Source organism: Oncorhynchus tshawytscha, linkage group LG01 (assembly GCF_018296145.1).
Source record: "Oncorhynchus tshawytscha isolate Ot180627B linkage group LG01, Otsh_v2.0, whole genome shotgun sequence".
Lineage (NCBI taxonomy): Eukaryota > Metazoa > Chordata > Actinopteri > Salmoniformes > Salmonidae > Oncorhynchus > Oncorhynchus tshawytscha.
In genome coordinates, this window is record NC_056429.1 from 48,705,572 (window position 1) to 48,729,589 (window position 24,018).

The window sequence follows — 24,018 nt, forward strand, 5'->3', positions numbered from 1 at the left end:
AATGCTCTTTCTTTATTTGACTATTTTCTACATTGTAGAATAATAGTGCAGACATCAAAACTATGATAAGACATATATGGAATCACATAGCAACCAAAAAAGTGATATAAATATCAAAATGCTTTTATATTGTACATTCTTCAAAGTAGCCACCCTTAGCCTTAATGACAGCTTTGCACACTTGGTATTCTCTCAACCAGTTTCACCTGGAATGCTTTTCTAATAATCTTGAAAGAGTTTCCACATATGCTGAGCACTTGTTAGCTGCTTTTCCAACTCATCCCAAACCATCTCAATTGGGTTGAGGTCAGGTGATTGTGGAGGCCAGGTCATCTGATGCAGCACTCATCACTCTCCTTGGTCAAATAGCCCTTACATAGTCTGGAGGTGTGTTGGGTCATTGTCCTGTTGAAAAACAAATGACAGTCCAACTAAGCGCAAACCAGATGGGATGCCGTATCACTGCGTATCACTGTGGTAGCCATAATGGTTAAGTGTGCCTTGAATTCTAAATAAATCAGTGATAGTGTCACCAGCAAAGCACCCCCAAACCATCACACCTCCTCTGCAATGCTTCAAGGTGGGAACCACACATGCGGAAATCATCCGTTCACCTACTCTGCGTCTCACAAACTAAAGGCAGTTGGAACCAAAAATCTCAAATTTGGACTCATCAGACCTAAGGACAGATTTCCACCGCTCTAATGTAATTTGCTTGTGTTTCGTGGTCCAAGCAATTCTCTTCTTCTTATTGGTGTCCTTTCGTAGTTTCTTTGCAGCAATTCAACCATGAAGACCTGATTCACGCCGTCTCAACTGAACAGTATATGTTGAGATGTGTCTGTTACTTGAACCCTGTGAAGCATTTATTTCTGAGCCTGGTAACTCAAATGAACTTATCCTCTGCAGCAGAGGTAACTCTGGGTCTTCCTTTCCTGTGGCGGTCCTCATGAGAGTTTTATCATATCGCTTGATGGTTTTTGAGACTGCACTTGAAGAAATATTAAAAGTTCTTGACATTTTCCGTATTGACTCACCTTCATGTCTAAAATGATGGACTGTTGTTTCTCTTTGATTATTTGAGCTGCTCTTGCCATAATATGGACTCTTTTACCAAACAGGGCTATCTTCTATATACCAACCTTACCTTGTCACAACACAACTGATTGGCTCAAATGCATTAAGAAGGAAAAGAACTACACAATAATTTTAACAAGGCACACCTTTTAATTGAAATGCATTCCAGGTGACTAACTCATGAAGCTGGTTGAGAAAATGCCAAGAGTGTGCAAAGCTGTCATCAAGGCAAAGAGTGGCTACTTCGAATAAATATATTTAGATTTTTTAAATACTTCTTTGGGTTACTATATGATTCCATATGTGTTATTTCATAGTTTTGATGTCTTCACCATTATTCTACAATGTAAAAAATAGTACAAATAAAGAAAACCCTGGAATGAGTGGGTGTGTCCAAACTTTTGACTAGTACAGTATATATATATTTTCTTATGGCAGACGAGACACCTGTCTGATTCACGCCTGTCCCAGTGGACTAATCCATTGCGGAGGCTGCGGGGATGGCACACCAGTATCACCAGTAGTACATTTACTGTTAATTCCCATTATTTCTAATCTACAATGTTTGTTTGGTTAAGGTTATTTCTGTTAATGCATTCAATATATTATTATTACAGTCTTTTACCATTGTCATTGTCGGAGTGGGCACGTTGTCTGAGGACTGCACAACCTAGGATACACTGTGAGGAACACGTTTTGGTTTATTTCATTCTTTTGTTTGTAGCCCTCTCGTCAATGTTGAGTAAGGACACACAATCACATCCTGATCTGTTTCACCTGTCTTTGTGCATATCTTCACTACCTCCAGGTGTCGCCCACCTTCCAAAGTATCCCCTGTGTATTTATACCTTTGTTCTCTGTTTGTCTGTTGCCAATTCGTTTTGTTTCGTGAAACCTACCAGCGTTTGTTCCCCTGCTCCTGTCTGTTCTTGCTCCTGTTTTCTAGTCCTTCCCGGTTTTGACCATCTGCCTCCCCTGATCCTGAGCCTGCCTGCCGTTCTTACCTTGCCCCATCTCACTGGATTATTGACCCCTGCCTGCCCTGACCCTGAGACTGCCTGCTGTTCTGGACATGTTGCACCCTTTATGGATTACTGACCTCTGCCTGCCTTTGACATGTCATTTGCCAACCCCTGTACTAGAAAGTAAATGTTGTTTCTTCGACATTGTCTGCATCTGGGTCATACCTGAATCATGATAGTACGAACTGGCCATTACTGACCCAGCAGACTCAGACCAGCTCCGCAACGCCCTCTCCTCCCAAGGAGCCATCATTGGAAGGCACAAGGAGTTGCTTCGTGGTCTCATGGAAGGGTTCCAGACCTTGGCCGAATGCCATGACCGAGCGTTTAACACATTGCTGGAGCAATTCTGTGGGTTGTCTGTTAGGCAGCCTACCCCAGTGTCCTGTGAACCCCACTTACCTCTTCAAGATCACTACGCTGGGGATTCCAGAACCTGCCAGGCTTTACTCTCCCAGTGCTCTCTCATTTTCGAGCTGCAGCCTTCTTTATTCACCTTAGACCGCACGAGGATAGCGTACATCATAACACTAATGTCCGGGAGGGCACGTGCCTGGGCCACGGCGGTGTGGAAGCAACAATCCGCCCTCTGCCTCAGTCTGGAGGAGTTCATGGAGGAGGTTCGGAAGGTGCTTGATTCCCTGTTGTCCAGGAGAGAGGCTGCTCGCAGGCTGCTCCAGCTACGTCATTACTCCCGTAGTGTGGCAGACTATGCAGTGTATTTCCACATATTGTCAGCTGAGAGTGCTTGGAACCCGGAAGCGCTGTTCAACATGTTCCTTCACTGATTATCGGAGGAACTACTCGACTCGCTCATCGCCTTGACCATTCGGATCGATGGGTGACTACGGAAATGAAGGAATGAGAGAAGATTCGATTCCACCTCGCCTCCGAGGGAGCCCGGAAGTCCCCGGCGGCTCCGTTGCAAAGAGAACCTTAGGCTACCCGAGTTCCCCCGAGAGCCTCCGAAGACTACCGATTCACCTCTTCCCGAGCCCATGCAACGAGGCAGAGCTAGGCTGTCTCCAGCTGAACGGCTATACAGGCTTCACACTAAGAGCTTCCTCTATTGCGGGACTACTGGTCATTTTGTCTCCACCTGTAGGTAGGAGCGAGTGCTCTGGTGAACCATATGGAGAACTTTTCCTCTCCCCTTACTGGCATCCCTTTTCATGCCATGTTGATGGTCCTAAGCTTCAGGCAGTTAACTTTGGGTATATCATTTTAGGTGCAAATTGAAAAAAGGGGCGGATCCTTCAGAGGCCTTAATTTCTTATGGCTGCAGGGGCACTATTGAGTAGCTTGGATGAAAGGTGCCCAGAGGTGCCCAGAGTAAACAGCCTGCTCCTCAGTCTCAGTTGCTAATATATGCATATTATTAGTAGTATTGGATAGAAAACACTCATACGTTTCTGAAACTGTTTGAATGATGTCTGTGAGTATAACAGAACTCAGATGGCAGGCAAGACCCTGAGAAAAAATCTAAACAGGAAGTGAGAAATCTGTTGGTATATTTTCAAACCATTGCCTATTGAAATCCCTGTTAGATATGAATGAAGATTCACTTCCTAAGGCTTCCACTAGATGTCTACCGTCTATAGAAATTTGAATGAGGCTTCTACTGTGTTGTGGGACTGAATAAGAATAGAATGCATCAGACTGCTGGCAGAGAGCCAGTACCAGGTCATGCGCATAGCACATGTTATCTTCCTGCTTTCCGTTCCTCCTCAAGATACAAAGGAATTCTCCGGTTGGAACTTTATTGAAGATATATGATAAAAACATCCTAATGATTGATTCTGTACTTAGTTTGAAATGTTTCTTCGACCTGTAATATAACATTTTAAAGATTTTGACAGAAAAAATGGTCGACCAGCACCAGCGTTTGGATAGGTGTACCAAACGCGCTAACAAAAGTAGCTAATTGGACATAAATAACGGACATTATCGAACAAATCAAGCATTTATTGTGGACCTGGGATTCCTGGGAGTGCATTCTGATGAAGATCATCAAAGGTAAGGGAATATTCAGCATGTAATTTATGGTTTATGTTGACTATAACATGGCGGCTAATTTGACTAATGTTCTGAGCGCCGTCTCAGATTATTGCATGGTTTGCTTTTTCTGTAAAGTTTAAAAAAAATCTGACACAGCGGTTGCATTAAGGACAGGTATATCTATAATTCCATGTGTATAACTTGTATTATAATCTACATTTATGATGAGTATTTCTGTTGAATCGGTGTGCCTATGCAAAATCACTGGATGTTTTTGGAACTTGTGAATGTAATGCGCCAATGTAAACTTTTTTTTATATAAATATGAACTTTATCAAACAAAACATACATGTATTGTGTAACATGAAGTCCTAAGAGTGTAATCTGATGAAGATCATCAAAGGTTAGTGATTAATTTTATCTCTATTTGTGCTTTTTGTGACTCCTCTCTTTGGCAGGAAAATGGCTGTTTTTATTGTGGTTTGGTGGTGACCTAACATAATCGTTTGTGGTGCTTTCGCTAAAAAGCATATGTGAAATTGGACACTGCGGTGGGATTAACAACAAGACTACCTTTAAAACGGTATAAGATACATGTATGTTTAAGGAATTTTAATTATGAGATTTCTGTTTTGAATTTGGCGCCCTGCACTTTCACTGGCTATTGTCATATCATCCCATTAAAGGGATTGCAGCCCAAACAGGTTTTTAAAGGGATACTTCGGGATTTTGGCAGTGAAATCCTTTATCTACTTGCCCAGAGTCAGATGAACTAGTAGATATTTTATGCATCTGTGTAAAGTATGAAAGAAGTTAGAGGTAGTTTCGCAAGCCAATGCTAATGACTGGAAGTCAAATAAAATACAATTATTTGGAGCATTGTCAAATGCTCCATAAATAAAAGGTGAACACTAACAGTGAAATGCTTTCTTATTGGCCCTTCCCAACAATATATATATATATATTTACAAATAATATAAAAATAATAACACAAGGAATAAATGCGTAATGAGTAATGATAACTTGGCTATATGTACAGGGTATCCGTACAGAGTTGTTGTGGGGGTACGAGGCAATTGAGGTAGATATGTACATATACGTAGGGATAAATTACTATGCAACAGGATAGATAATAAACAGTAACAGCAGCGTATGTGATGAGTCAAAAGAGTGAGTGCAAATAGGGTTAATGCAGATAGCCCGGGTAGCTATTGGTTAACTATTTAACAGTCTTATGGCGTGGGGGTAGAAACTGTTCAGGGTCTGGTTGCTTCCAGACTTGGTGCATTGGTACCTCTAGACGTGCAGTAGCGTAGAGAACAGTCTATGACTTGGGTGGCTGGAGTCTTTGACACTTTTTAGGGCCTTCATTTGACACCGCCTGGTATAGAAGCTCGACCCCAGTGATGTACTAGGCCATACGCACTACCCTCTGTAGCGCCTTGAGGTTGGATGCCAAGCAGTTGCCATACCAAATGGTGATGCAGCCAGTCAAGATGTGAGTCTATGAGTATCTAATAGCATGCTATAGACAGTGTCATGACTCACCTGACAGTGGATCAAAAGACCCATTAGCTAGGCAAATGTTTGAAGATAGCCAGACCTCCTCTCTCCGACAGAAGAGGGGAAGGGGGGCTGTGCCGATCTTGACACCTTAACATCGGGTCGTAAATTTAGAGAGAACTTTCTATTTTTTTGCCCTGCAGTATTGGGAAAGAAATCCCTTTGTCTACAGAAGACCTTTGCCGCCAAAAACTCTAACGGCCAAAGAATGAACATTGGAACAATATTCATAAGATAGGAATATTAAGAATGATCCGTGGGGATCTAAAGAATAATCCTGTCATATGGTTTGTTATTTTGTGATGCCATTATGGATGGTATAACTAAGTAACTGTAACTCTGAAAGTGTACACATCCTATGTATCAAGTTTACATCTAAATGTTGTATAAAATATATGATTAAATATGAAAATACTTTTGTGAAGATAGCAATGTGATTTTAGCCTTCTAAATGAGATAATTGCTTTTCATATCAACTTGTGCCCAGCCAGTAGCCATGCCCAAGTGAGAACAGACATTGTGTTGGTGTGATGGAATGCCCCTTTTGGCCAGAGTGCTTAAAAAGGACTCGTTAAAGAAATGTACATTATACCAGCCTGACGGACAGCATGAGTTGAACGTTACGAAATGGTTTAAACTCTACAGACTAAGCACACGGACGGTGTAAACCAGATGTCACGAATGGTTAAAACTACAAGACCAAAACATGCATTTTGTTCTCATAGTGGTCTCAATGATTGATTATTCAGGGTTCAGCTCCCGACAACTTTACACGCCAGCAGCTGGCATGTAAATCAATCATTGAGATCACTATGAGACCAAAATATGTGAGAACGTGGTCCACACTTTGAAATGGTTAGAAACTCTGAAGCTCTAAATCTCAACACGAGAAGATAGCCTTCCATAGGAGACCAGAAACATTCACAGTCAGCAGCTGTGCAAGTAAAATTGGTGCTAGAATTTGGCCAAAGACACGAGGGGAAAGAACAGATCCCTCTTGGTACATCTGAAGCATCTATTCTAACAACCACTCTACTACCAAAGAAGAAGGACTTTGTGATCTCTGGTGGACAACCAGAGCCTTACATTGAGCCACTACCCATAGACGGATCGATTGGTTTCAACAGAAAGACGACAGAGAAAGACAGCTACGCGTAAATATATATTGCATTTCTAATCCGAATGAGCAGTGGTTAGGGTGCTAGATATTCTGGTTACTGTGAGCATAGTTTCCAAATGTATGTAAGATAAGTTGACTGTCTTTGTCTCTACCTGACTTTATCTTTCCCCAACCCCATTCCATTTTGTAACAAGCCATCATATCGTGTGTCCACTAGGGACTTTTATCTCATCTAAGTGTGTATGTGTAGTCTGTGTTATTATTTAGTTAGTAAATAAATTATTCAATACATGTGTGTAGTACTGAATATTCAGAAGGGCTAGGGTTCTTGCGATGTTCAGAATGAGACTGATGAGGTAATAATTAATAATTGACTGTTTTTGATGTATATATCTTTAGAGTTTAAGTCGGGAGATTGTAACTCGTTAAACAACTTTTCCCATGGTGCCCCAAATTCCTAACGAGTTAATTGTTACATGATTAATTCAATTGAGTAACATTATTTTTTATTTTTTTACTTCTTGGATATAGGGGGTGATGAACAAAACGGAGCGATTTCTCCTACACAAATAATCTTTTTGGAAAAAATGAACATTTGCTATATAACTGAGAGTCTCCTCATTGAAAACATCTGAAGTTCTTCAAAGGTAAATGATTTTATTTGAATGCTTTTCTTGTTTTTGTGAAAATGTTGCCTGCTGAATGCTAGGCTTAATGCTATGCTAGCTATCAATACTCTTACACAAATGCTTGTGTAGCTATGGTTGAAAAGCATATTTTGAAAATCTGAGATGACAGTGTTGTTAACAAAAGGCTAAGCTTGTGAGTGAATATATTTATTTCATTTCATTTGCGATTTTCATGAATAGTTAACGTTGCGTTATGGTAATGAGCTTGAGGCTATGATTACGCTCCCGGATACGGGATTGCTCGACGCAAGAAGTAATTTAACTAGGCTAAGTTAAGAACAAATTATTATATACAATGATGCCCAACCTGAACAACTGCCTTGTTCAGGGGCAGAACAACAGATTTTGACCTTGTCAGCTCAGGGATTCGTACCAGCAACCTTTCGGTTACTGGCACCAACACTCTAACCACTAGGCTACCTGCCACCCCAATTAAACATAGTTAGTTTATTTCGATAAATAACAGTCATCAGATTAATTATAGTCACATCATGACAAAAGTTGTAATAATTATAATTATAATTAAAATAGTTATAATAATATCTTTAAAACGTTTACATGCTTTGCAAGAAGAACGATTTAACAATCTACCTAATAATCCTGTTTACATGGACACATCTGAAATCAGGCTACCTAATGGGACTTCATTAAATAAAAGCAGAAAACGCATTTCACCAATCAAAATAAATGTTCTACCACAGCGGCCATGTTATTTTGCAAAGCCTATTTGATTGAGTTTGGACATATTAAGTTTGTATGTGAAAAATATTTCTAAGATGTTTTTTCCGAACTGACATGAGCTACCGACGCGGGCACATGCACTGATCAAACACACAGCTGAAATGCAGATTAACCTCTCTTGGGTAGTGGGCAGTATGTTGACGTCCGGATGAAAAGCGTGCCCAAGGAAAATGCATGTTACTCAGGCCGAGAAGCTAGGATACTCATATAATTGGTAGATTTGGATAGAAAACACTCTAAAACTGTTCAAATTGTGTCTGTAAGTATAACAGAACTGATATGGCAGGCGAAAGCCCGAGGACAAACCACCCCCCAAACAAAAATCAGCCTACCACTGTTTTCAATGGCTTTCACTTTTATTATAAGGCCAAGTACTTCCAGATTGCAGTTCCTAGGGCTTCCACTAGATGTCAACAGTCTTTAGAAAGAGTTTCAGGCTGGTTTTTGGAAAAATTAGACAGAAATTGTAGTTTTTCTAGGTGGCTCCCATTTTGGCTGTAGTGTTTCCAAGCATGTGAAAGAGAGCGCGTTCTTTAGTATTTTTCTCCGGTAAAGACAATAACGATTCTCTGTCTTAAATTGTGTCGTTTATTTACATATTAGGGTACCTAAGGTTTGATTATAAATGTTGTTTGACTTGTTTGGAAAAGTTTATTAGTAACGTTTGGGATTCATTTTGTATGCATTTTGATGGAGGGAAACTGGGTGGATTATTGACTGAAGCACAAGGTAAACTGAGTTTTTATGGATATAAAGAAGGACATTATCGAACAAAAGGACCATTTGTGATGTAACTGGGACCTTTTGTAGTGCCAACAGAAGAAGAGCATCAAAGGGAAGGCATTTGTTATGTCGCTATATCTGACTTTCGTGTCACATCTGCCTGGTTAAAATTATTTTTCATGTGTTTGTATGCGGGGCGCTGTCCTCAGATAATCGCATGGTGTGCTTTCGCCGTAAAGCCTTTTTGAAATCTGACACAGCGGCTGGATTAACAAGAAGTGAAGCTTTATTTTGATGTATTGTAGTAAAACGCCAAAGGGATCTACCTCCTGGTCCTCTTCCCCTGTTTTTACCCACCAAGTGTAGAGACAGAGATGACCTCGCCTACTGAAATACCGGATTGGGCAAAGCCACCAGAAGACGACTCAAGCCAACCAACTATTGAACCTGACTGGTGTCAGGAAGAATCACCCTCTGCCTCAAGTGACACCTCTGAATGGGAACAGCTGATAGACTCATTGCTGATAGAGTAAGGGCACTGTCATAAACAGAGGCCCATATGCGCACTGTAAGAAAAGTGTTTCCTCATTGTTGCTAGAATAATAGGCTCTGTCATAACCAGAGGCCCATATATGCACTGTAAAGAAAAGTATTTCCTGTTGTAAGATATGTCATCACACTCTCTGTTCTGGGGGAATGGGAGGAGCAGCGGATCGGGTGCAGAGAATCAAAAGGTATATAAAGAGACATATGCCATTACTTTGGCGCTGACTTCTTGAATTCTGAATTCATTTAGACAACCATTTGACTTTGGGTAAATTGACACCTGACTCAAATTACTTAAAAGATTCTAACTTGTTGGATCTGAGAAGTAACTCTCCGATATACCGTTTAACTATTGAACAGTTGTTTTGTGGGTTTTGCGCCACGCCAGGTACGTGGGTGCTGATGCAAATATATCCAGAGAGTTCTTTGTAGCCTCTCGATTGAGCTCAGTATCTCGACCTCGTTGCGGGCGCGGACTTTTTGACATTCCATTTGGGGCAGGGAATCACCAGCGGGTTCTCCCATCCAGTTCAAACTTGAATCTCTAAATTTAGTAAACCACCGACTTCAAGTCAACCTCTCAGCCAGTAGAGGGGAGTCGCTACTAACTAAATTCTAAAAGAACTCTGACCGATTGAAACGCTGCTCCTGATCTCGTGGGTCTCCTCGTCATCTCTCAAAGGTAATTAAATAACTATTATAAGTATTTAATATAGAGATAAGTGTTATCATTGTACCAGGCATTTTATAAGAGCATTAAGTCATTTGCATGTTTTTGATTAACGCTGTGTGTGACCGAGTAACAAATTGTGTATTTGGAAGTGTGTTTGATTGTAAAAGACAAAAAACAGAGTTTTTTCAAAAATAAACAGTAGTCTTATTTTGTCTCGAGCAAAAGGTTCTCTCAAAGACAGTTAACGGCATGGGAGATAACAACTCTGACACTCCCCGCTACCGGGACACTGGAAATGGGGATCAATGCTCTATGACAGAATGAGTTACCATTAAAAGACAAGGAGGAAGGTGTGTCCAGTAGTGATTCATTTAATTGTCTTATCGATCTATCTAAGTTTTATTTTCCAAGCGATACATAGCCGACGGGCAGAGTAGTGAGACTAAGTTGACTAAAGGTCTTCACACTTTAAACTAGATACATCACAGAGGGGAAACACTCAACCACAGGGAAATCATATAGAGACTGGTAGGACTAGTGCTTAATAATAACTCAAGGACCAATTAGTGGTGAAGCAAAGAGTCTAGAGGATAAAGGTGAGGTTCACACATCCCAGCTAGAGCTAGACCGTTGAGAGTGACAAGGCAAAAGACCTCTCTACGCGGACAATGCTTCGATATAGAAAGAGAGGCAGGGCTACGCGAGCGGTCCTGGTTATACCGAGATAACCTGAAGTATCTATAGTGCCCTGTCCAATCCAGGGAATGGGACGCTAACCACCTCTAGCACCCCGCTGCCGGCCAAGGGGCGGGGCTGAAGGTTTCGTATCGCGACAGTATTACACTTGTGATTTTATGAAAGTTAAATATTTATAATACTGTAGTTTGAATTTCACGCTCTGCAATTTCACCGGATGTTGGCCAGGTGGGACGCTACCGTCCTGCCCATAAGAAGTTAAGCTGCTTACAAACGAGGTGTTTTAATCAGTGTATGCTTACTTTGATTTTGACCTTATGCTGATTAAGATAAGCAGAGTAAAGTGTTTACATGACTATTGCCATACTCGGCCTACTGCCATAATCTGTTTAACCTTTTTGGGATAGGGGGCAGCATTTTCACTTTTGAATGAATAGCGTGCCCAGAGTGAACTGCCTCCTACTCTTTCCCAGATGCTAATATATGCATATCATTATTAGTATTGGATAGAAAACAATCTGAAGTTTCTAAAACAGTTTGAATGATGTATGTGAGTAGAACAGAACACATATGGCAGGTGAAAACCTGAGAAAAATCCTACCAGGAAGTGGGACATCTGAGGTTTGTAGTTTTTCAAAGCTTGGCCTACCAAATACACATTGAGATATGGATAAAGTTGCACTTCCTACGGCTTCCACTAGATGTCAACGGTCTTTTGAAACTTGAATGAGGATTCTACTATAAAGGAGGGGCTCATGAGACCTCTTTGAGTCAGTGGTCTGGCAGAGAGCCTTGGTCTCATGACGCGTGCTCCCGACAGCGTTACCTCGCGTTCCAGTGCTTTTTCTGAAGACAAAGGAATTCTCCGGTTGGAACATTATTGATGGTTTATGTTAAAAACATCCTAACGATTGATTCCATACATCGTTTGACATGTTTCTAAAGGACTGTAATGGAACTTTTAGAGTTTTTGTCTGGATGAAGTGCCTGCACCTCATGAAGATGGATTACTGGGCTGAACACGCTAACAACAAGTGGCTATTTGAAAATAAATGATGGAACTTTATGGAACAAATCAGTCATTTATTGTCGAACTGGGATTCCTGGGAGTGCCTTCTGATGAAGATCATCAAAGGTAAGTGAATATTTATGGTGTTGTTTCTAACTTTGTTGATTCCAAAATGACTGTTTTGGGCTCTGAGCGCCGTTCTCAGATTATACTTTTTCCGTAAAGTGTTTTTGAAACTTGAGACAGCGGTTGTATTAACTTCTTGCTGACAGGGGGCAGTATTTTCACGTCCGGATGAAATGCATGCCCAAATTCAACTGCCTGCTACTCATCCCCAGAAGATAAGATATGCATAGTATTAGTAGATTCGGATAGAAAACACTCTGAAGTTTCTAAAACTGTTTGAATCATGTCTGTGAGTATAACAGAACTTATTTAGCAGGCGAAACCCAGAGGACAAACCATTCAGATTGAGGTCACCCTCTTTGGATTTTCATTGGGAATCCAGATTTCTAAGGGACCTTCTTGTAGTTCCTATCGCTACCACTGGATGTAAACAGTCTTTAGAAATTGGTTGAGGTTATTCCTTTGTGTAATGAAGAAGTACGGCCATCTTGAACGAGGGTGTGACCAGAAACCATGCTTCAGTTTGTTTACTTCCTGTATTGAACACAGATCATCCCGTCTTCAATTTTATCGATTATTTACATTACAAAATACCTAAAGTTGTATTACAAAAGTAGTTTGAAATGTTTTGGCAAAGTTTACAGGTAACTTTGAGATATTATGTCGTCACGCTGAGCAAGTTGGAACCGGTGTTTATCTGGATCAAACGCGCCAAATAAATGGACATTTTGGATATATATCGATGGAATTAATCGAACAAAAGGACCATTTGTGATGTTTTTGGGACATATTGGAGTGCCAACAAAAGAAGCTCATCAATGGTAAGGCATGAATTATATTTTTATTTCTGTGTTTTGTGACGCGCCTGCAGGGTTGAAATATGGTTTCTCTCTTTGTTTACGGAGGTGCTATCCTCAGATAATAGCATCGTTTGCATTCGCCGAAAAGCCTTTTTGAAATCTGACATGTTGGCTGGATTCACAACAAGTGTAGCTTTTATTTGCTATCTTGCATGTGTGATTTAATGAAAGTTTGATTTTTATAGTAATTTATTTGAATTTGGCGCTCAGCATTTTCCCTGGGTTTTGGCCAGGTGGGACGCTAGCGTCCTACATGTCCCAGAGCGATTAAGGAGAAGTCTATCTTTAATTCTGTGAATAACACTAGTATCTTTTATCAATGTTTATTATGAGTATTTCTGCAAAATCACCGGATGTTTTGGAATCAAAACATTACTGCACGTAAGGTGCCAATGTAAACTGAGATTTTTGGATATAAATATGCACATTATCGAACAATACATACATGTATTGTGTAACATTATGTCCTATGAGTGTCATCTGATGAAGATCATCAAAGGTTAGTGATTAATTGTATCCATATTTCTGCATTTTGTGACTCCGATCTTTCTTTGGCTGGAAAAATGGCTGTGTTTTTCGACTTGGCGGTGATCTAACATAATCATATGTTGTGCTTTAGCTGTAAAGCATTTTTGAAATTGGAAATGATGGGTAGATTAACAAGATGTTTATCTTTCATTTGATGTATTGGACTTGTTAATGTGTGAAAGTTACATATTTCTAAAAAATATTTTTTAATTTCGCTCGCTGCCTTTTCAGGGGAATGTTGTCGAGGGGTTCCACGCTTGATAGGTTAATATTGAATTATTAGTGTGCATGCTAAGGTACTCAACGAATACACTCCCTCTCTGTCTTATAACTGGGCCAAGAGCGGCACATTCTGGATAAAAAAAACAGGGGAATACAGTCGTTTATTAACCTCACCCGTGTGTGTGTGTGTGTGTGTGTGTGTGTGTGTGTATACCTCCAGTAGCAGCAGTAGGGGGTGTGTGTGTTCTTTGGCAGGCACGTTGAGCAGGCTGTCCATTAAGAGGATACGGATGAAGTCACACACCTGCTTCCTGGTTGGCTGACACACCTCCTCTTCACTCTGAGGAGATGAGAGCAAGAATTTCACTATTTATCAAAACCCCCATCATAGGGCTGATGCCACTACAAAAGGAAGATGAAGTAGAGGAGGAGAAAGAAACACACACCTCAGGGGGAAACACAGTGCTGGCGAGCGTGTGTAGAAACTCTGGAGATGTCCATAGTGGGTCTCGGGGGCGGTGATTGTGTACCAGACAGAGGAACTGCATCACACTGCCGGGAAACTGCAACTCCCAAGATGCATCAGCGGCAGATGACCCCTATACATGGTAGAGCGACAACAAACAGGACAGTATTTAGATTGAGGAAGGGTGTATAGTAAGTTCAAACAGATGCCATTAATAGTAACCATTTACAATGTTAAGTGCTTTGAGACTACATTAGCGCAATTGTCTCAGAGTGAGAATGTAAAACAACTTCTGTGTTGTGTTTTGAACCCATCACCTGTGTGATGATGGCCTTGACCAGCTCCAGTAGCATGGCTGCAGACTTGGAACACAGCTGTAAGGGAGCAGAGTTTGTGTACTCTGTGCTGTCAATCACTGCCTGCAGAACTTCATCCAGATCCAGCTACAGAGGAGACCACAGAGGACATACACTTTTAAAGTCCAACACAGGAATCATCTCATGGACGCCAAAATAGATTTAGCTTTGTTTGATTTACTTTACAGTTAATCATGAGAATTGAATTGTGCAAAATAACAGGAGTGGTAGGAGCCCTATTAAAATGCTCCTAATATCTTGCCATGTCACTTCAATATAACTTAAGTCACTTTAATGTACTTTAACTACTTTATATCCAGGTCAGTTAGTGTCATGTTACCTGTCCGTCAGGTGTTTCTCCTCCTCTCTTCCCCAGCAGTAGAGCGGCCAGCGCTCCGTACACCTGAGGCAGGTGAGCCTGGCGGACCAGAAGCCTTTGCAGCACGTCGAAGCCTGCGCAGGTGACACTCTGACACTCATAGGACCACTCATAAGCTCTCAGGTTGTCTAAGAGACACACAAAGACAAATACCATACAATACATTAAAGGAAAGAATACACCACCGGTGCCAGACTCCGGTGGGTATTTAAGGTGTTTTACAATACGTTCGGTTGGAGGGTAGTACACAAAACAACAAACCATTGATTAGAGTTTAAGTCTACACAGTCGACATGATGAGAGTATAAACTTCTTTGCATATCTACTCATGTAATATAAACAATTAGAAAACGGGTTGTTTGGATCCTGGATGCTGATTGGTTGATAGCAGGGAGTTATAGCACCACAATACCCGCATTCCACAGGTAATTCCTGTTAACATCCACTCTCCCACAGGCGTGACTGACAGCTTCTCTGAGCAAGGCAAATTCAGTTATCAGGATCATTATAAAGGATATAAACAAAAAAAATGGCGATAAAGAAATGAAGGTAAAAGAAACAAAAGTGCACATAGTTTGCAGTCATTTCAGCTGCTTGATGTTATTGTGTGTTAGCTTGCCTTTAGCCTAGCTATCCTCCATAACTATATTATTGACTTGACAATCAGCTGGTTGTTGCCTATTTATACATTATTCATCAAATCATTAAGTTCTTGTTGCCTAGTTATATACTGAACAAAAATATAAATGCAACATTCAACAATTTCAAAGAGGTTACTGAGTAACAGTTCATATAAGAAAACAGTCAATGTTCATATAAGAAAACAGTCAATTTAATTAAATGCATTAGTCCATAGTCTATGGATTTCACATGACTGGGCAGGAGCGCAGCCATGGGTGGGGCCACCTACTTGGGAGCCAGGCCCTGACAATTAGAATTAGTTTCTCCGCACCAAAGGACTTTATTAGAAATACTCCTCAGTTCATCAAGTGTCTGGGTGGTCTTAGATGATACTGCAGGTGATGAAGCCAGATGTGAAGGTCCTGGGCTGGCGTGGTTACATGAGGTCTGCGGTTGTGAGGCCAGTTGGACATACTGACAAATACTCTAAAACGAAGTTGGTGGCAGCTTATGTTAGAGAAATGTACATTCAATTCTCTCGCAACAGCTCTGGTGGACAGTCATCATGCCAATTGCACACTCCCTCAAAAGAGTGGCCTTTCACTGTCCCCAACACAAGTTGAACCTGTGTAATGATCATGCTGTTTAATCAGCTTATTGAACACCTGTCAGGTGGATGGATAATCTTGGCAAAGGAAGAAAAAAAATCACTAACTGAAAAAACAGTTTTGAGAGAAATAAGCGTTTTGCCCCTATGGAAAAATTTGGGGATCTTTTATTTCAGTTCATGAAATATGAAACCAACACTTCACATGTTGAGTTTATATTTTTGTTCAGTATAAATTATTTATTAAATCATTAGGCCTATTTATTGAAGTTCTTGTCGCTCGTCATCATTGAACCTCTGCTAGCTAGCTAGCTACATGCCAATGATTTATTTAACATTGCAACGTGGAATGAATAGAATGAAAGATTGGGTCAAAATAATTAACAACATGTTTATGTTTATGAAACATAATACAAATTATGTTAATGAACTATAAAACATACAGTATCTAAACAAAAGTATATCATACCTATGACAACAGAGGGTTCATCCAGGCTCTCTACTAGGGTGCCTGGGAACACGCCCTCTCTGAAGCTGTTCCGCTCGCTCTGATTGGCCAGGAGGAGTGTGAGTAGGCGGAGCCCTAGGCACAGGGTGGAAGAGTGGAGGCGGGGCTGCAGGAACAGCAGGAACCAATCACTGCCCAGTGTCTGGATCAGCTCTTTCTGCTCACTGCAGGTGGACACACACACACACACACACACACACACACACACACACACACACACACACACACACACACACACACACACACACACAGTAGATCAAACATGTTAAAAATGCAGTAGTTCCATTGAAACCCATGTTAACCCGATGGTGAGCGGTTTGACCCTGCAGGTACTCACTCTGCAGTGAGAAGACTGTCTGAGCTGATGAGGTCACAGAGAGAAGACAGCAGTTGATTACGGACCCACACTAGTCTGGCTGGACTGAAACTTTGAGCTACAGGAGAGAGAGGAGAGAATTAGGGTTTCTACTAAGCTAATATATGGCATTGTTTTAAGATGGCCATACCATGGATCATTTAGCAATTTGAATTTGAATTTTAGGTCCCCAGTAAGTATAAAAAAAGATACACAAAAAAATAGTTGAATTTGGTCTTACTGCTATTAGCACATAGAAATGCATTGAATAACATATTCATACATGGCAAAACACAGTCAAAACATTTATCCAAAGGAAGTAAGTTTTGTGTCTGTCCTCCATTCAGTGGTCAGTGTATTAGGTTCAACCATCTAGAACCAGGTCAGACCTCCCTTTGCCGCCAGAACAGCCTGAATTCTTCAGGGAATGGAAACGCTGCTCAATCGGTATCAAGGGACCAAACGTGTGTCAGGAAACATTCCCCACACAATTACACCACCACCAGTTGACACCAGGCAGGATGGTGCTGCAATAGCCCATCCGTGACAAGGACCGACGAGTTCTGCATTCCGAGATGCCGTTCTGCACACCACTGTTGTACTGCGCTGTTATTTGTCTCTTTGTGGCCCACCTGTTAGCTTGCACGATTCTTGAGCTCCTTTGATTGCTCATCAATGAGCTGTTTTCGCCCACAGGGCTGCCACTGACGGGATGTTTTTTGTTTGTCGCACCATTCTCATTAAACCCTAGACACTGTCATGTGTGAAAAGTACAAGAGGCCTGCCATTTCTGAGGTATAGCATACGGCGCGCCTGGCACCAACGATCATACCATGGTCAAAGTCACTTAGGTCATTTGTTTTGCCCATTCTAACATTCAATCGAACAGTAACTGAATGCCTCGTCAGCCTGCTTTATATAGCAAGCCACAGCCACATGACTCCTTGTCTGTAGGATCTAACCATTGTGAACGGGGTGGTGTACCTAATAACCTGGACACTGAGTGGATATCTGAGACATATAACAAGGATCAGGAAATTATTTATGTGTTTTTTTACCCATATTTAAGCCCTTTTTTTGTCACTAAAGTACTTCCATATATACTGGACGTACAAAACATCAGGAACACCCTGCTAATATTGAGTTGCACCCCAATTTATATCAGAACAGCTTTAATTAGATGGTGCATGCACTCTACAAGGTATCAAAAGCGTTCCACAAGGATGCTGGCCCATGTTGACTCCAATGCTTCCCACATTTATGTCAAGTTGGCTGGATGTATTTTGGGTGGTGGACCATTTTTGATACACACGGGAAACTGTAGAGATGAAAAACTCAGCAACATTGCAGTTCTTGACACACTCAAACTGGTGCGTCTGGCACCTACTTTCCATACCCCGTTCATAGGCACTTCAATATTATATCTTGCCCATTCACCCTTTGAATGGCACACATTCACAAAGCATGTCTCAATTGTCTCAATGCTTCTTAAAACCTGTCTCCTCCCCTTCACCTACACTGATTGAAGTGGATTTAACAAGTGACATCAATAAGAGATCACAGTGTTCACCTGGATTTACCTGTTCAGTCTATGAACAGGTGTTCTTAATATTTTGTACACTAAGGGTATACTGTACTTCCAGATAAATAAAAAAAACTGGTACTGGGCTACGTTCAGACAAGTTTTGTGAGGCTTGTGGGCACCCTAGAGCAAAACAACCAACATGTTTGTGAGAGTCTCACCTTTCGATGTCAGGGTCACATTAGTGTGTAGCCTAAACTGTTCGGACGCTACAGACAGAATTTGGCAAATCGGCGGTACCAACTTCAGACGAGTCCCGTGACTCTTGTGGCGGTCGTAGAGTAAAACATAGAACACCATCATGTTTGTCTTTCCATAGAGGGGTCATATTAGTTTGTAGGCAAAACCGTTTGCACACTCCAGACGTTTCGTGAGAAGACCGATTTTCGGGATGTCTCTTGGTCTGACAAAAACTGCTGTAGCTCTGCCACCTTCCACCGCAAATGCGGAAGGCTGACCTCGGTGGATGTGGTGGATTACAAAAAAACAGATATCTCTAAATTAAACAGACAGATTTTGACAGGGATTTTTTTATTGTTATGCTAATTCGATTTATGCGGGGGCGTTAAGGATGTGATTAGGGTTAGTCTTAGAAAACCAGAACTAAAATGTGTCGTCAGATGCTCGATTAAGTTCTGGGTGAGACGTGTTAGACAATACTAGAACGAGGAGTGGAAGCAGGGTGGATGCTCCAACCTCTCTCTTCGCAAGTTACAGACAAGTCTACGGACCAAATGTCCCCTTTCCTACCGAAATTACAAAGACGCAAACACCTGCAAAATCAGAATTTATCTGAAAAAAAATGTGTGCTGGAACCAAGTTCCTTGTTCTTCGTCGCATCCCACAGTCTGTTGACAAACACTATGACACTAGTTATGTTACGTGCATCTGTCCACGCAAGATTAGGCTGGACTGGAATAGAGCTATTGGCTACTTGTGGGGCTGTACCTTTGGTTTCCTCATCAAGAGTGTCAGAGAGTCCAGAGCTTTCACTCACACTTGGGGGAGGCACGGTGTACACCAGGAAGAGGCCAAGTCTGGAACAAATAGAAAACACACACCTGGTTTAGTATACTAGTGACATACACACTGCACAATAAGAAGAATGAATGGCTGTCCCATAAAAGACAACGCTAAAACGAAACATGTAAGTACTGCATATGCCTGTGACACAGAGGTGTGTGTACCTGCGTATGTCGGTGGAGGTGAAGTGTCCTCTAAGCAGGCAAGTGATGATACAGGTGGCAACCTTTACTTTCCTGGGGGTCACCATGGGGTCAGCCAATAGGAAGAGCAGTTTAGGCACCAGACCCAGGTTATGCATGACCTTTGCATTACCATGGTCCCCACTGGGGGAAAGAGTGGGTGGAGGTGCAAAAGGTCCTTGTTCAATTTACTTGTGGTTGAAGTAAAGTAAGTGTGTAATTTTAACAAGGGTAGCACAACATTTCGTTTTGATGGATCATGAAGATACTCTACCTTGATGATGTCAGGATTTCAGCAAAGTGATTGAGAACTGACAGGTCCAGACTTTCCGCAGTGTTCTTCCACACCTTCAAGGGAAGGAGCAAATGTTAGAATACCTTCCTAATATTGAGTTGCACCACCCCCTCAGAACAGCCTCAATTCGTCGGGGCATGAACTCTACAAGGTGTCAAAAGTGTTCCACAGGGATGCTGGCCCATGTTGACTCAAAAGCGTTCCACGGGGATGCTGGCCCACACTTGTGTCAAAGTGGCTGGATGTCCTTTGGGTGGTGGACCATTCTTGATACACACGGGAAACTATTGAGCATGAAAAAACAAGCAGCGTTGCAGTTCTTGACACACTCAAATGGGTGCACCTGGCACCTACTTCCATACCCCGTTCAAAAGCACTTAAATATTTTGTCTTGCCCATTCACCCTTAAAATAACACACATACACAATCCATGTCTCAATTGTCACAAGGCATAAAAAAAATATTTAACCCATCTTCTTCCCTTCATATACACTGATTGAAGTGGATTTAGCAAGTGACAGCAATAAGGGATCATAGACTGACCAGGTGAATCCCGGTGAAAGCTATGTCATGGAAAGAGCAGGTGTTCCTAAAATGTTGTACACCCAGTCTATATCTAACAGGAGGTGTCTAGGTATCAGCTCTAGGAGTTGATTTGGGAATGTAGGGTTGGTGTGGGGCCGGACGGGAGTATGGTACCTCCAGGTTACAGAGCAGAGCATTGAAGGCGGGTCTGTTGTGTAGACAAGCGGCTCCAGATCCCAGGTGGTCCACTGAACCAGACAGAGACAGCACCAGCTGAAAGGTTCTACTGCTCAACACACTGCTCTTAATCTTCAGCAGGAATGCTAGGAGCTAGAGACAGGGAGGAGGAGATGGGGAACAGAGTCATTCCAAGGAAACCGCTTTTTAATGTAATTTTTATGTAAATGTCATCAATAAGTTTGGGCTGTACAGATATGTATGTCATTAGGCGCCATAATTCTATCCATTCCGTTTCGTAAAGACCTGACTGGGTTGTGTTCATTAGGGAATGCAGTGGAAAACATTTCAAAACATTTTGCAAGAGAAGTCCAGTTAATCACACCGTTTCAGTCCATTTTATTCCATTTGGTGCCTGAACACGACTTTAATGACAGGTGTTTGGGTTGTACCTACCTTGTAGCCGTTGATGCGTGTCATCTCCCGCTCCATGGCAGGGCTTGTCTCCAACACAGACAGCAGAACTTTCACTGCTGCGTACAGCGCTCCATCGTCTGCCGCCATAGCAACCATGCTTAGGATCACCGCTGGCCCACCAAGGTACAGAAAGCTATCCCCTGCGATGCTGGGAGCGAACGTCCGCACTCCTGACCGACACCACAACACACATTCAAACCGTATACTGTGAACAGTTAATAGTACCATACAGATTGACCTCTGATGAAAGCACACTTACATTTCTTAACTCTTTACACTCGTACCCGTATACGGGTTGTAAATGTCAGATTTGGGTACTAATAAGTGACAAAATATGAACGTAGTGGCTGCGCTTCACAGCACTGTATGTGTTTTAACGGATAACCGTTCTAACCTTGACACTGCATCGAGTCATCTTAATTTTCATCATTTCCCTCATTCAGACGTTGCACCCATCCATCCTGGTAATTGGTCAACTTTTGCTAATGTTTTGTTGTCTGAGTGAGGAAAATGCTGTAAATTAAGATGACTCAATGTATTTTGAAAGATGAGATGTTGAGGATTATAATAAATACCGCTTTGATGTAAAACAAGCAAGCCAAACGCCTGTGAGTCCAAAGGTATACTTCACATCTCCAAATCATAAAACTCATGTCATATACAGTGTCAACGTTTATGTAGAGTTACACAATGTAGAGTTTGATGTAGAGTTACAAGATGTAGAGTTACAAGATTATGTAGAGTTACAATATGACATGCAGTCATACCAGTGGAGGATCCTCAGAGGAAGAAGGGGAGGACCATCCTCCTCAGTGAATTTCATAAAAATGTAAATTGTAAAACATGATCCTTTTTAGATAAAACTAACCTAAATATAATCACGTCACCAAATAATTGATTAAAACACACTATTTTACAAATAAGTTTTACAGTAGCCTCAACAGCACTCCGTAGGGTAGCACCATGGTGTTGCTGGAGGAAAGCTAGCTTCTGTCCTCCTCTGGGTACATTGACTTCAATACAAAACCTAGGATGTCCATGGTTCTCACCCCCTTCCATAGACTTACACACTAATTATGAGAACTTCTGGAGGGCATCCTCCAGCCAATGAGAGCTCTTGCAGCATCAACTGACATGTTGTCCACCCAATCAAAGGATCAGAGAATTAATATAGTAGTGAAAGCATAAACTACAGCTAGCTAGCACTGCAGTGTATAAAATGTGGTGAGTAGCTGACTCAAAGAGAGTGAAAAACAATAGCTGGACAGTTCTGAACAAATTAATTTCTTCCAAAATGAAGGAGAAGCAAAGGTTTACTAACGCTCAATTGTCTATGCTGACTAAGACGTTACCTTAGCTAATATGATGACAACGATGTAGGCTGTGTGTAGTGGTTTGGCTTGGAAAGTTTTTTTCACCTGGTCACATACAGCTGATGTGTTGTGCAAAAGCGAAGGGAAAATGTAAGAGGAGGAAAGCTCTTAGATGCGAGAAGGAATACTATGCTATGAAAGTGAACTGTGTTTACACTTGATCATGGGTGTATTCATTCCGCTGATTCTGATGAAAAACCTTTCTTAAGTGGAAGAAAGCGGAAAAAAATGGGGATAAACATACCTGAATTTGTCCAATAGAAACTCTCGTTTGCAACTGTTGGACTAATGATTACACCCAATATTTTTTATTTTATTTCATCTTTATTTAACCAGGTAGGCTAGTTGAGAACAAGTTATATCAGCTAGATGCAGTCAAGAGTTTTTAAGGCAATATTGAAAGTCACTGTCTGTCACCTCAAATTTGTCTCTCGACCTGTGTGCACCAACGTTGTAAACTTTCATTCATAGGCTAGGTTGTAGCAACTTCATGATGGGTATAGGGAAAATTTGAGTATCATGTAGTAGGCTAAACCCATTCCTGTTACATTGAACTGGGCAAATGGAATATGAAAGAGAGTCATTCAATATGCTCTAATACAAATAAGGCCATGCTCATGAAAAAAAAAATGTCCTTCCACATCTTTAACGGCACTGACAGCCACTGTGTAATACCTTGAGTTGTTCTGAACATAATTTTACTTAATTTGTTTCTTTATTGTGAAGACAATTCACACGCCCCTGAATGCACTCACGCACCAAAATTACGATGTGTTTCTCTGAATTGCCTTGTGAAAGCCTAACACCATAAGATCATATTTTATAACTTAGCTAGTCATGTTGGCATTAGAACAGGCTTTCAAATCATGTCCACCTGACCCATATTGCGATTTAGAATAGACCATTTTTGGATTGCGTAAACAATAACAGTAATTGTGTGATGGAGGGGTAGCAGAGTTGTGTTCCTCACAAAACAACTACAAGTGTGCTTGCTCTAGTTCCTCAACAGCACAGCCAGGAAAACTAAAAAAAAGTACCTTATAGTTAGACTCTTCTTTAAGGCATAAAAAGTGCATTGAAATTGCTTAAGGACTGTGCACACCTTGGAGAGGTGTGTTGCCACTTGGAGACACCAGTTAGTCCTCTCACTCAAACCCTTGTCATTTTGTTGTCCAGGAAATGCTACTGAATGCATCCAGAGTATTTTCTGTAAATGTAAAATGGACATAAAATCAACAGTGCCATGTTTGGATTCAGTCTTGTCTGAGGTGACCTATTGTGTACTCACCTTATCTCCAAACTGTTCCCTTTCAATTGCTACCATAGTTATGCATTTCATAACTATTCTGTAAGAAACATTTCAATTTAGCCCTATCCATATAGGCCAATTCCCACGAGTGTAAAGGGTTAAACAGGAGTTCACTGTGTATTTTGTTAGTCTTAGAAAATAATATGATCCGAATACTAAAGTTTCCCTTTACAGAAATACAATTTCACAC

The 24,018-nt window shown here is 41.3% G+C and overlaps 1 protein-coding gene across 1 annotated transcript in view; it reads right to left on the reverse strand.

Annotated features, from left to right (window-relative positions):
- wdfy4 (WDFY family member 4) overlaps positions 1–24,018 on the reverse strand; it is a 178,856-nt gene that overhangs the window by 80,230 nt on the left and 74,608 nt on the right. The window contains exons 26-36 of the mRNA XM_024423457.2: positions 21,126–21,316; positions 20,667–20,822; positions 19,947–20,020; positions 19,655–19,816; positions 19,416–19,504; positions 16,868–16,964; positions 16,492–16,694; positions 14,756–14,922; positions 14,377–14,502; positions 14,040–14,192; positions 13,808–13,933 (exon numbers count right to left, since the gene is read on the reverse strand). Coding sequence (XP_024279225.2) covers positions 13,808–13,933; positions 14,040–14,192; positions 14,377–14,502; positions 14,756–14,922; positions 16,492–16,694; positions 16,868–16,964; positions 19,416–19,504; positions 19,655–19,816; positions 19,947–20,020; positions 20,667–20,822; positions 21,126–21,316 — 1,544 coding nt within the window. The remainder of the gene's footprint in view (positions 1–13,807; positions 13,934–14,039; positions 14,193–14,376; positions 14,503–14,755; positions 14,923–16,491; positions 16,695–16,867; positions 16,965–19,415; positions 19,505–19,654; positions 19,817–19,946; positions 20,021–20,666; positions 20,823–21,125; positions 21,317–24,018) is intronic.